Here is a 12,488-nt window from a genome sequence, read left to right as displayed (position 1 = left end):
CCCTTTTCTTTTGGAGGGATATCACTACAGCATTTAGGGCCTCGTCGATTTGCAGGACACCAAAAAATGCAGGAATAGGAAAACGAAGGATTGCATTTGGCATACCCGCGTGAAGCCTATAAGATTTAATTTGCACCAAAAGGTTTGTTTGATTGCATCATAAGAAAAGAAACAATAATTTTCAAGAGGCTTGATTCAACTGAATTTTTCCTATGACTTTATGAAAATCTAGTACAATGGAATCCTTAGGGGAAAAAATCTCAACACAATCCTGAAATTCCCAAGGATTAATCCTCCAGAATTTGAAAAAAATCCCTTGCAGCAACGAGTTCTTAGCTAGCACCACTACCTCATCCAAAATTACCAAAGTAAGCAATGGAATCCTTCAGAGAAAAAATCCTATGTGATACTGTCCTAAAATTTCTAATCCTCCAAAATTCATACGAAAATCCATTAAATCAAAGAGGCCCATCACTGGCATCACTAAATCAATCCAAAACTGAACAAAGTAATCTTTAACTATAAGAATCAGAAGTACATCACATATGCATGATTAACCACAACATCTAAGACTCGATTAGCTGGGTGATCTAACAGGCCAGGTTGTTCCACACTGACATCATGTAGAAGCCATGGCAATGGAGCACAACAAAAGGATGTAAATATTACTTACATATATGGGGAAGGCTTGTGTGTTCCATGCCACATCTTAAGCACTAAATTAATTCATGCATGTCCACTGCTTCTGTTCTGTGAATTTCTCATGGAGGATATCCAATCCACAAAAAGAACCAAACAGGATTAGAGGTTACAATCTCTTCTTGCTTCTTGAACATCCCAAAGGGCAATCAACTGTGTGAAATATAAATTGCTTAGGTGATCAACTTCTAAATCCCTGATCATCCAGTAAATCTTCATGATTTGATTTTGCCAACTCGATGTTCAAGGAAGTGGAGAGGCTAACCTAGAGACACCCCCATATACTCTTTTTCTAATGTTGGCGACTATCCTATCTGCGACCTGGACATCAGTTTCTTCATCATCTTTTAGCTTCTGCAACTCCTTCGGATCTTTACACTCCTTCAGAACATTGGAAACAGCCTGAGCTTTCTCCAATATTAATTTTCTCTTTTCTATAGCGTTGTCGCCTTCCTTTTCTCTGTAGCTGCCAGGCAACTTTGTAGAATGTGGTACTGAGCGCATTAGGTCGGTCAACTTCTCTTCCAGTTGAACCAAACCCAGCCGCTTGAGCTCTTTCATAAGCATCCTGTAAGTGATATACTGGGGCACGTGCCCTCTACGAAACATGTCCTCAAACTCAGCACATGCTTCCTGAAACCGATGACTTCGGCAAAGCAAATGTATCAGCATGGTGCTTGTTGCCAGATCAGCCTCAAAACCATTAACCTTCATCTCCTTTATCATCTGCACCACTAATTCAAGCCGATTAGCCTCGCACAACATCTTGACCAGGAGGTTGTAAGTGGTCTGGTCCGGCGCATAACCATTGTTGACCATCTTGTTATAAAGATTCATCCCCAGCTCAACATTGCCGGTCTTGGCAAAGAACACGAAGAAGTAATTGTACGTTTTTGCCGTTGGCAAGATGCCCCTCCCCATCATGGCCTTGAGCACACCGCTTGCCCCGGCAAGGTCTCCATATTTGCAGTAAGCCAACACGAGCGAGTTGAATGTCGAGATATTAGGCGCCACCCCGTAGAGAGGAAATTTCTCGAGCAGGTTGTATGCGTCCCGAAATCGGCCGGCGTGAGCCAGGGCGTGCACGATGGGGTTGCAGGTAACCAGGTTCGCCTCGATCCCCTCCTTTCGCATCTCGTCGAGGAGAGACATTGCCTGGTCCGGCTGCTGCATCCGACAAACCGCCTTGATGAGAGTCCCGTAGGAGACCACCGTCGGCCGCACGCCGGCCACGCGCATCTCTGCCCAGAGCTTCCCGACCTTGTCCAGCCGGCGGGCGCCGGACCAGCCGTCGAGGAGCATGTTGTAGGTCCGTTCATCGGGCGCGAGCTCCCCCTCACGCCGGCACCGCTCGACGAGTTTGGCGGCCGGGCGCGGGTGACCCTCCTTGCAGAGCGCCCCGACAGCCATGTTTAGGAGGGAGGTGGCGGCGGGCGAGCCGTCTCCATCGACCGTGTAGCGGTCGGGGTTGCGGCGGAGGAAGTGGAAGGCGCGGAGGGCCGCGGAGGCGCGGCCGAGGCGGGCGTAGCGGCGGACGAGCGGGGCGAAGGCGGCAAGGGGAGGGGGCGGAGACGAAGGCGACTGGAGGAGGAGGAGGCGCCAGGAGGCCGCGAAGAAGCCGCGGGAGGCGAGGAGGGAGACGGCGGCGGCGGAGCCGGCCCAGCGGGCGAGCGCGGGGAACGCGGACTCCGGGAGGGTGGTGAGCGACCGGCGGAGATGCGGGAACAGGGCGGGGTCCGGGCTGATGCCGGACGCGCGAAGGCGGTCGTCGGGGTCCGCGTCGCTGAGGATTGAGATTACTGCGGCGGCGGCGGCGGAATCGTTGGGAGGGGCGGGAGCCGAGAGCGGGGCGGCGGCGGGCCTAGCCTGCATTTCGTTTTCGGGGTGTCTGACGAGGATGGGAGAGGTTTTGCTTTGCCCTGCCCCGGCACGACTGCTTTTTAGAGGAGCCGTCCGATTACATCATGTACGGTTAGGATGGTTGCTCCTGAATTCAAAACATTCAGAGTTGTCGTGTGTTCGTGTTGCGCAAATTCCTCCAACTCTCACACAAGCCCAACCTCTACACTACAAGCACGTCCATTCCTACTCTATCGACTTTCAGCATGATCTGAATTACCATGAAACCTCGGTTTTGAACGAAGTAGAACGTTGCATTAGGACCGAAATCATCAAATGCATTAAGGTTCACTGGAGCAAACCACACCACAAAAATAGCCACCTCGAAACACGAAGATGAATTGAAGAAGGGGTTCCCCTTCTCTTTAAACTCAGCGTAGGGATGTCCGGACCAGATTATTTTTAAAGAGGTAGATCTATAATACTGTGTATTTTTGTGCCTGACTATCACTAGCTATATAACCGAGGTAAAATTTGGGAGTGCTGAAAAGCATAGTTTTTATCTGCTTATTATGGATGTTATTTGGATCTTGTTACCCTAACAAAGTAAAATTTTGTCAACGTTAATTTGTTGGACTTAAAATCCAATAAAAGTGCAACTATCCCTAGCTCAAAGCAACTATTGCGCATGTCATCAATGTAAGCAAGCCTGAAAGCATGTCATCAACTTTCAGCCAACATTTCTTTCGATCCTACAATGAGTTTTTAATTTCATTCTTATTATCATTTGTCGAAACTTTGATCTATATATTGTCATCAATTACCAAAAAATGGGGAAATTGAAAGTGCAACTATCCCTAGATGGTTTTGGTAATTCCTAACAATATATAGCTCATTGAGCTAATACTATTTCAAGATTAATATCTCAGGAAAGCTCAATGATTGGCATGGCATGAATGAGAAAAGTGCATCCCTCAAAATGCTAAGGACAAAAGGATTGGCTCAAGCTCAAAGCTCAAGACTCTACATTTTCTATTTTAGTGATTCAAGATCACATTGAGTCTATAGAAAAAGCCAATACTATTAAGGAGGGATGAGGTGTTGCTTAATGAGGCTCTTGCTCAAAATGCTTAGTGATATGCTCCAAAACCCTCAACTACTTTCTCACATTCACATATGACCTAAACCAAAAGTCAAACTCGGCCCCACCGATTCTTTCCATCCGGCCACACCGAGTTCAAATGTCATAGCCACTGCCACAAATCCTAGGCAAATCGGTCTCACCGATAGGGATCTCGGTCTCACCGAGATGGGATTGTAATCTCTCTGTTTCCCTTCGTAACGTTTCAGCCCCACCGAGATGAGCGATCAGTCCCACCGAGATTGCAATGTAAACTCTCTGTTTCCCTTTTGTAGGATTTCAGTCTCACCAAAATGAGCGAATCGGTCCCACCGAGTTTACCTGACCAACTCTCTGGTTAGCTTATTACCAAAATCGGTCTCACCGAGTTTGTGTAATCGGTCTCACCGAGATTACGTTATACCCTAACCCTAACCATATCGGTCCTACCGAGTTGCATGTCGGTCCCACCGAAACTCCTAACGGTCACTAGCTTTGCTGAATCGGTCCGACCGAGTTTAACAATTCGGTCCCACCGAGATTGGCAAGTTGTGTGTAACGATTAGATTTTGTGTGGAGGCTATATATACCCCTCCACCACCTCTTCATTTGTGGAGAGAGCCATCAGAACAAACCTACACTTCCAACTTACTTTTTCTGAGAGAGAACCACCTACACTTGTGTTGAGGCCAAGATATTCCATTCTTACCATATGAATCTTGATCTCTAGCCTTCCCCAAGTTGCTTTCCACTCAAATCCTCTTTCCACCAAATCCATATCCAGTGAGAGAGAGTTGAGTGTTGGGGAGACCATCATTTGAAGCACAAGAGCAAGGAGTTCATCATCACCATTTGTTACTTCTTGGAGAGTGGTGTCTCCTAGATTGACTAGGTGTCACTTGGGAGCCTCCGGCAAGATTGTGGAGTTGAACCAAGGAGTTTGTAAGGGCAAGGAGATCGCCTACTTCGTGAAAATCTACCGCTAGTGAGGCAAGTCCTTCGTGGGCGACGGCCATGGTGGGATAGACAAGGTTGCTTCTTCGTGGACCCTTTGTGGGTGGAGCCCTCCGTGGACTCGCGTAGCCGTTACCCTTTGTGGGTCGAAGTCTCCATCAACGTGGATGTACGATAGCACCACCTATCGGAACCACGACAAAAACATCCATGTCTCCTATTGCGTTTGAATCCTCCAAACCCTTCCCTTTACATTCTTGCAAATTGCATGCTTTACTTTCCGCTGCTCATATACTCTTTGCATGCTTGCTTGAATTGTGTTAAGATTGCTTGACTTGTCCAAAGTTGCTAAAATCTGCTAAGAACTAAAATTGGGAAAAGAATAAGTTTTTATTTGGTCAAGTAGTCTAATCACCCCCCTCTAGACATACTTTCGATCCTACAAGTGGTATCAGAGCTTTGGTCTCCATTTGCTTTGATTTCCATAGCTTTTGGTAGTCATAGCCTTGGTTTCACAACCTAGGAGAGTATGGCGTCTAGCGAGGGAAATTACCACCGTAGAGGTCCTTACTTTGATGGTACTAATTTTGCTAGTTGGAAGCATAAGATGAAAATGCATATTCTTGGACATAACCCCGCCGTATGGGCTATTGTGTGTATTGGCTTGCAAGGTGAATTCTTCGATGGAGAGAACCGAACTGTGAAGCTACCGCGGAAGAGTTGAAGATGCTGCAATACAATGCTCAAGCTTGTGATATCCTCTTCAATGGATTGTGCCCCGAAGAATTCAAAAAAATCAGCCGTCTTGAGAATGCAAAGAAAAGTTGGATGTGCTTCAAAGTCAGCTTGACAAGGTCAAAATGAAGGATGGTGAAGGTGTCGCTGAAATGTACTCTAGGCTTGCTCTTATCACAAATGAGATCGCCGGCTTAGGAAGTGAGGAGATGACCGACAAATTCATCATCAAGAAGATCCTAAGATCTTTGGACGGAAAATATGATACCGTATGCACATTGATCCAAATGATGCCCAATTACAAAGATCTCAAGCCAACGGAAGTCATTGGAAGAATTGTTGCTCATGAGATGTCACTCAAGGATAAGGAGGAGCTCCATAACAAGTCAAGTGGTTCTTACAAAGCCTCATGTGAAGCTCCCACATCATCAAGTGAGAAAACAAACCTTCAATGAAGAACTAAGCCTAATGGTGAAGAAATTCAACAAGTTCTACAAGAGTAGAAGCAAAGAGAGAAGTTCCAAGTCAAGGTCCTACAATGACAAAAGATCTTCTAGTCGAGAGCGAAATTACTACACTTGTGGGAAATCTGGACACTATTCCAATGAGTGTATGGCACCCTACAAGAGAAGAGAAGATTCTCCAAAAAGAAGAAGTAGAAGAGAAGAATCGCCATCAAGAGAGAGAAGGAGTAGAGATGATCGTTATGAACGAAGAACATCCCGGAGAAGCAAAGATTCAGAAAGGAAGGACAAGTCATCAAGGAGCTACACAAAACGAAGACATCAAGCTCATGTTGGTGAATGGGTATCCGGCTCCGACTCCGACAATCACTCCGACTCCGAATATACTCAAGATGAAGGTGTTGCCGGTCTAGCACTTGTGTAAACCAACTCCTACGACATATTTGATTCACCAAATGAAGGACTTGGAAGATGCTTCATGGCTAAAGGCCCAAAGGTATCACACCCCGAGTATGTTGATTTCAATAGTGATGAAGATGACTTGTTAGGTGATGATGATTTACTTGTTGACAACTCTAGTGATGAATACTATGATGAAACGTCAATTAATCATGCTAATCAAGATAAAACGAATGACAATGATAAGGAGAAGATTGAGTTTCTAACTAAAGAACTAAACACTCTTAAGTTAGCTCATGAAACTATCTTAGAAGATCATCGAGAACTTTTAAGGACTCATGAGAAATTATGTTTTGAAAAGCTCAACCTTGAGCAAGAGCATGAGTTCTTAAAGGCAATCAATGATGATCTTCGCAAGAAAAATTCTTCTTAAATTGCCAAGCATTTACTCTTATCCACTTACATGCCTCAAGTCAAGTCTAGTAACAAGAACAAAAAAGATTCTTCCTCTAGTAGTAACATTATTCATGCTAAATCCAATGTTGTTGCTTCTAGTAGTTCTCTTGATTCCACTAATGATTCTCTTAGCCAAGTTACACTTGAGCAAGAAAATAGCTTATTGAAGGGAATTATAGAGAAAGGTGTTTACAAGAGCCTTGCCGGGAGTAGGCAATTCGAGGAAATTGTACGCAAGCAAGGAAGGCACCGGAAGAACCAAGGTGTTGGTTTTGAACGAAAGTTCAATGCCAATGGAGTTGAGTGGGAAGAAGATCAATACCCCAAGACAAAGTTTGTTCCTCAACAAAAGAAGTATGATCCTACTTCCTTCAAGGGGACACATGCTCAAGATGATCTTCCACCACAAGACCACGAGCAAAAAGGTAAGGATAAGCTTCAAGAGGAAATTGATGCATTTGAAGAAGCACCCAAGGCCTTGGTCAAGTGGGTTCCCAAGACTACATCAAGTTCTACTTCATCAAGTATGATTACAACTCCAAGGATTCCCATCAAGATGATGTGGATCCCGAAGAAGAAGAACTGGAGAGTTCTTGAGGGTGACTCCACCAACATACTTCACTCTTATCATTTTGGCAAGAACAAGTGCAATCAACTTCCACATCTTGCACTAGTTCAAGGAGTCACAAACCCTCTTGTTGGTAAGACAAGGGACAAGGTAACCTAATGCTTTCATAGACATCATCTTGTGTGTGCATCACTCTATGTCTATGGATATCCTTGTTTGTTCCTTGTGGGACTAACCCATGTAGGTATTGAAAGTGCAACTCACTCCAAAGGATTGCTCCAAATGATCTACATCAACATTGAGCATCCACATCTTCAACATCTACATGAAGTCATCATCGACAAAACCCAAGGTTAGTTCATCCCTCTTAGGGGGATCTCACATCTAGGGGGAGCTTTACTCTAAGAATTGAGCTAAAGCAACTCTAATGGTGTGAACACAACAATGCTTTATGTAAAAGTGGTAACCCCATGTGTGCTTAAACGATGGGTATGACCTATGATCAAATGTTCTCATTTGACTCCTAAGTCAATATGCTCATATATAGATGACCTAGTCATCGCCAATTGCTTGATAGATGCTAGAATTGGTTGTGCATGGTTTGCCACATATTTCATTTGCCATTTTATTGTGTGAGCATGTTGGTTGCATAATTTACTCATTCGAGGACATCCACTTGTTGTTTTGATTGTTTGGTTCCTTTCTCTTTTTCCAAGTGGATGGACAAGAATGTCTAAGAACCTTCTCTAGCTATCTATCTTTTTCTCGTCTCAAACTCTATTCATGCTACATCACAAAGTTTGATCAAGTCAGATTCGAACCACTCAGTGTGAGGAGCACTCGGAGTCCCAGATTCGTCATAGACTTAAACTTCCAAAACTTCTTTGTGCGTTTCGGTCTGACCGATTCATCCATTTCGGTCATACCGAGATCACTAAGTCGATCTAGGTTTTCAATCTCGGTGCAACCGATTTGAACTTTTCGGTCACATTGAGTTGCAGTAACTGCTTGCAGTTATGAATCTCGGTGCCACCGAGTTGTTCCACTCGGTCACACCGACATGGTCAGGCTATATATATCCCCGGGCCAAAATTTGGAAACTTTCCTGAACCCCTTCGCCCGCGCTCAGCCTGCTCTGCCTCCCTGGGTCTCCGGATCGTCCTCCTCATCGCCAGCTGCCTCCCGCCGCTGGTCTCCATCGTCGTCAACGGAAATCGTCTCCGTCGTTGCCGCCGTAGTAGGTCCATCGTCGCACTTAGGGTATGGACTTGATCCTTGTGCTAACCCCTCTCCGATTCCTAGCATATTGTTTTGCCATGTATCTTGCCACGATTGAGATCACTCTATCCAGCGAAATCACTTCGTAGTTTGGTCATGGATTGAAAATTTAGGGTTAGGTTTCCGCCGAAATCAGCTCGGACCAACCGAGTTGTTGAAATCGGTTCCACCGATTTGGCTAAGGCCATTGCACATGTGATTCTCGGTCTGACCGAGAATTGCAAATCGGTGTGACCGAGTTCAATACTTTGTGAAACCCTAGCAGTCTCGGTGCCACCGAATTGTGACTCGGTCTGACCGAGTTCACTAGTTTAGGTTCCAAAAGCTGCTTCAGTATCACCGAGTTTTTAAATCGGTAGATACGAAATGCTTTCTGTGGAAAACTAAAACTAAGTTTTTAACTCATTATTTTGCAAAAACCTCTGTACTTTGTGATGCTCATCAAATCTATCTCATCTATAATCTATTCATAGGGTCTGCTGTCAGTGTTTGCATCATGTCAGATCAGAGTGACAGTCAGAACAAGTCTGATGAGCAAGTTAACATAAGTGAGGGCACTAGTCCCTCTAGCAGCTTTGATGAAGGAAGCAGGAGTATACCTAGCAACTTGCCTAAGGCAGCCACCAGGACCAAAAAGAAGAGAACTTCGGATTCTGAGGATGAGGACTATGTGGCTGTTGAGGAAGAGGCCACCTCAAAGAGGAAAGTCTTGAAAAAGGAATATGGCACAGCTGCTGCCACTAAGCCAGGAATGAACAAAAAGGTTCTTGCCAAGAGAGTTCCCATGTCAAAGGCCAGAACATCCATGTCAAAAGCAAAAGGTTCCTGCCAAGGAATGTGGCAGAGAAGAAAAGGAAGGAAAGGGTCAAGAAGACCACTGCCAGAGTGCTTGAAAGATCTTCAATAATGAAAGATTCTGAAGAAGAGGAAGAGGAAGAGGATGCAGCACCAGCACCCAAAGCTCAAAAGCTTATGGGAGATGCTATAAGGGCAGGGGATGTTCCATCTAAGCCCAAAACTGCTCCTAAGACTGCTGCTCCAGTTCCAAATCCAAAACCCAAGAGGAGCACCAGGAACATCCCTGCTGAGGAGAAGAACAAGGCCCCAGTGCCTCAAGCTGCTGAAGAAGAAGATGATTTTGTTGTTTTGGGGAAGTTGAAGCCCAAGATCCCTGATCACAATGATGCTCACCCAGTTGCAGAGAACATGAAAATCAGGAAGGATTCAGGATTAAGGCTATGGAGAGAGTCTGATCCATATGCCACCAGGAGAAGGACTGCTGTGGACTACAGGTTCCATACAAAGGAACAACAGGACTTCTATGAGACTATTTTACTTGACAAGAAGCCCATAGTATGTGACATGAGATGGGTTGATTGGAAATTCATTGAGAAAAATGAAGATCACTTCCCTGGTGTATATGATAGCTTCAAGGCATGTGGATTCGATGAGTTTGTGGCTCAGAAGCTCACAAAGTGGAATGATGAGCTTATTATGCAATTCTACTCCACAGCTCATTTCTACCCAGATGGAAGGATTGCCTGGATGTCTGAAGGTACTAGGTACCAGTCAACGGTTGAAGAATGGGCAAAATTGATCAATGCTCCTGAGGAGAATGAAGATGACTTGGATGTCTATGCCAAGAAGAAGAAGGATCACAACACCATGGCACATATGTACAAAGAGATCCCAGATGCTACTCTTGAGACACACAAGTTTGGATCAGTACATTACCTTCTGTCAGGTTTGCCAACAATCAACTGGATCCTCAGGCACACTCTCTTGCTAAAGTCAGGTGATCACAAGATGATCAGAGGCCATGCAATTAACCTGCTTCACATATTTGATGTGCCTCAAAAGTTCAAAGTCATGAGCCTAATTGTGGAAACCATAAAGAGAACAGCTGCAGATCAAAATAGAAGTTGTGGGTATGCCCCACAAATCCAGGAGCTAATCAACTCCAAGATGGGCACTGGCACATATCTCTTGGACAAGGAACACATGCCCATCTACCAAGACTTTGAGGACAACACTGTGGTGATGGATGAAAATGAACCATCTTCTGTGCAAGCACAAGCAAAGAGGGAGAAGGCAAGGACTGAAAAGGCTGCAAAGATGCCAACCATTGATGATGCATCTCAGTATCTTTTGAAGAGCAAGAAAGATCAGCTTGACTACTTGATTGCCTCCACTCTGAGGATTGAGAAGGTATTGGACACCCTGACTCAAAACCAGGAGAGCTTGGAGAGGATCATGGAGCAGAAGTTCTATGACTTAGATGTGAAGGTCACTGAGATTCAGACAGTTGTTGAGCAACTTCAGGATGAAGTGCAGGAGAGGAAGGGCAAGTCTACCACTGATGCTTTTGCTAGAGTGCCCAGAGGACAGAGATCTATTGCAGTGCCTGTTACAGACACCAGAGCAACTTCATCTGCACCAGCTACAGCTTCAGTGCCACCAGCTCCAGCACCCACTCCACCAGCTCCATCTACATCAACTGATGCCTTCGTCCTTGGAGTTTTATCTACACCACCACCTGAAGACCAAGCCTGAGAGTCGATCTAGCACTATGCATTTTTATGAACTTTTTGGTAACTTGTTGCCAAAGGGGGAGAAAATGTATAGATCATAGGCTTTGAGAGAGAGTGTTGCTTTTTATTCTCTCTTATTGTTTGGTGGTTGAACTTTGTTATTTGCTTGTTTGAGATACTTTATGCTTGTGTGTGATACTTGGATGATCATGTGTTTGATCATATGCTACCTTAATGCTTGTTGGATGACATTATCCTTTTATTCTCATATGATTATTCACTTTGCTTGGTGATGAGTGCATGTATTTCATTATTATCATTTTGAGCGCTCCACCAAGATGTATGTGACATGGAAGAGTGACCCATGTTCCTAACTCATTGTGCATTTGCAATCCAAAGCAAATATTAAACTATGCACAAATTTAGGGGGAGCTCTTGCTTTTCACATACTTCTCAAAGCGACAATGTTTTTCACTCTTATTATCATTTGTCGAAGCTTTGATCTATATGTTGTCATCAATTACCAAAAAGGGGGAGATTGAAAGTGCAACTATCCCTAGGTAGTTTTGGTAATTCCTAACAACATATAGCTCATTGAGCTAATGCTATTTCAAGATTAATATCTTAGGAAAGCTCAATGATTGGCATGACATGGATGAGAAAAGTGGACCCCTCAAAATGCTAAGGACAAAACGATTGGCTCAAGCTCAAAGATCAAGACTCTACATTTTCTATTTTAGTGATCCAAGATCACATTGAGTCTATAGGAAAAGCCAATACTATCAAGGAGGGATGAGGTGTTGCTTAATGAGGCTTGTCGGTGTCAAAACCGGCGGATCTCGGGTAGGGGGTCCCGAACTGTGCGTCTAAGGCGGATGGTAACAGGAGGCATGGGACACGATGTTTACCCAGGTTCGGGCCCTCTTGATGGAGGTAATACCCTACGTCCTGCTTGATTATTCTTGATGATATGAGTATTACAAGAGTTGATCTACCACGAGATCAAAGAGGCTATAAGCTAGAAGCTAGCCTATGGTATGATTGTATGTTGTCCTATGGACTAAAACCCTCCGGTTTATATAAACACCGGAGAGGGCTAGGGTTACACAAGGTTGGTTACAAAGGAGGAGATGTACATATCCGTATTGCCTAGCTTGCCTTCCATGCCAAGTAGGGTCCCATCCGGACACGAGACGAAGTCTTCAATCTTGTATCTTCATAGTCCAACAGTCCGGCCAAAGGATATGTTCGGCTGTCTGGAGACCCCCTAATCCAGGACTCCCTCAGTAGCCCCTGAACCAGGCTTCAATGACGATGAGTTCGGCGCGCAGTATTGTCTTTGGTATTGCAAGGCGGGTTCCTCCTCCGAATACACCATAGAAGAGTTTGAATACAAGGATAGTGTCCGACCCTGCAAAATAGGTTCCATATACCACCGTAGGGAG

At 44.8% G+C, this 12,488-nt stretch overlaps 1 protein-coding gene across 1 annotated transcript; it reads right to left on the bottom strand.

Moving 5' to 3' along the window:
• Window positions 1-942: 942 nt before the first annotated feature.
• On the bottom strand, window positions 943-2,639 carry LOC147968013 (Pentatricopeptide repeat (PPR) superfamily protein). The gene has a single exon (XM_087525497.1). The coding sequence runs from the start codon at window positions 2,569-2,571 to the stop codon at window positions 943-945; it is 1,629 nt and encodes a 542-aa protein (XP_087381623.1). The 5' UTR covers window positions 2,572-2,639.
• Between the last annotated feature and the right edge of the window lie 9,849 nt (window positions 2,640-12,488).

Source organism: Triticum urartu, chromosome 5A, assembly GCF_056163025.1.
Source record: "Triticum urartu cultivar PI428250 chromosome 5A, HENAU_Tu73, whole genome shotgun sequence".
In the NCBI taxonomy this organism is placed as follows: Eukaryota; Viridiplantae; Streptophyta; class Magnoliopsida; order Poales; family Poaceae; genus Triticum; species Triticum urartu.
This window is presented reverse-complemented; position numbering and strand designations above follow the sequence as displayed.

Excerpts from the sequence above, each read along its gene's own strand:
- LOC147968013 (XM_087525497.1), bottom strand. The coding sequence starts at position 2,571 with ATGCAGGCTAGGCCCGCCGCCGCCCCGCTCTCGGCTCCCGCCCCTCCC.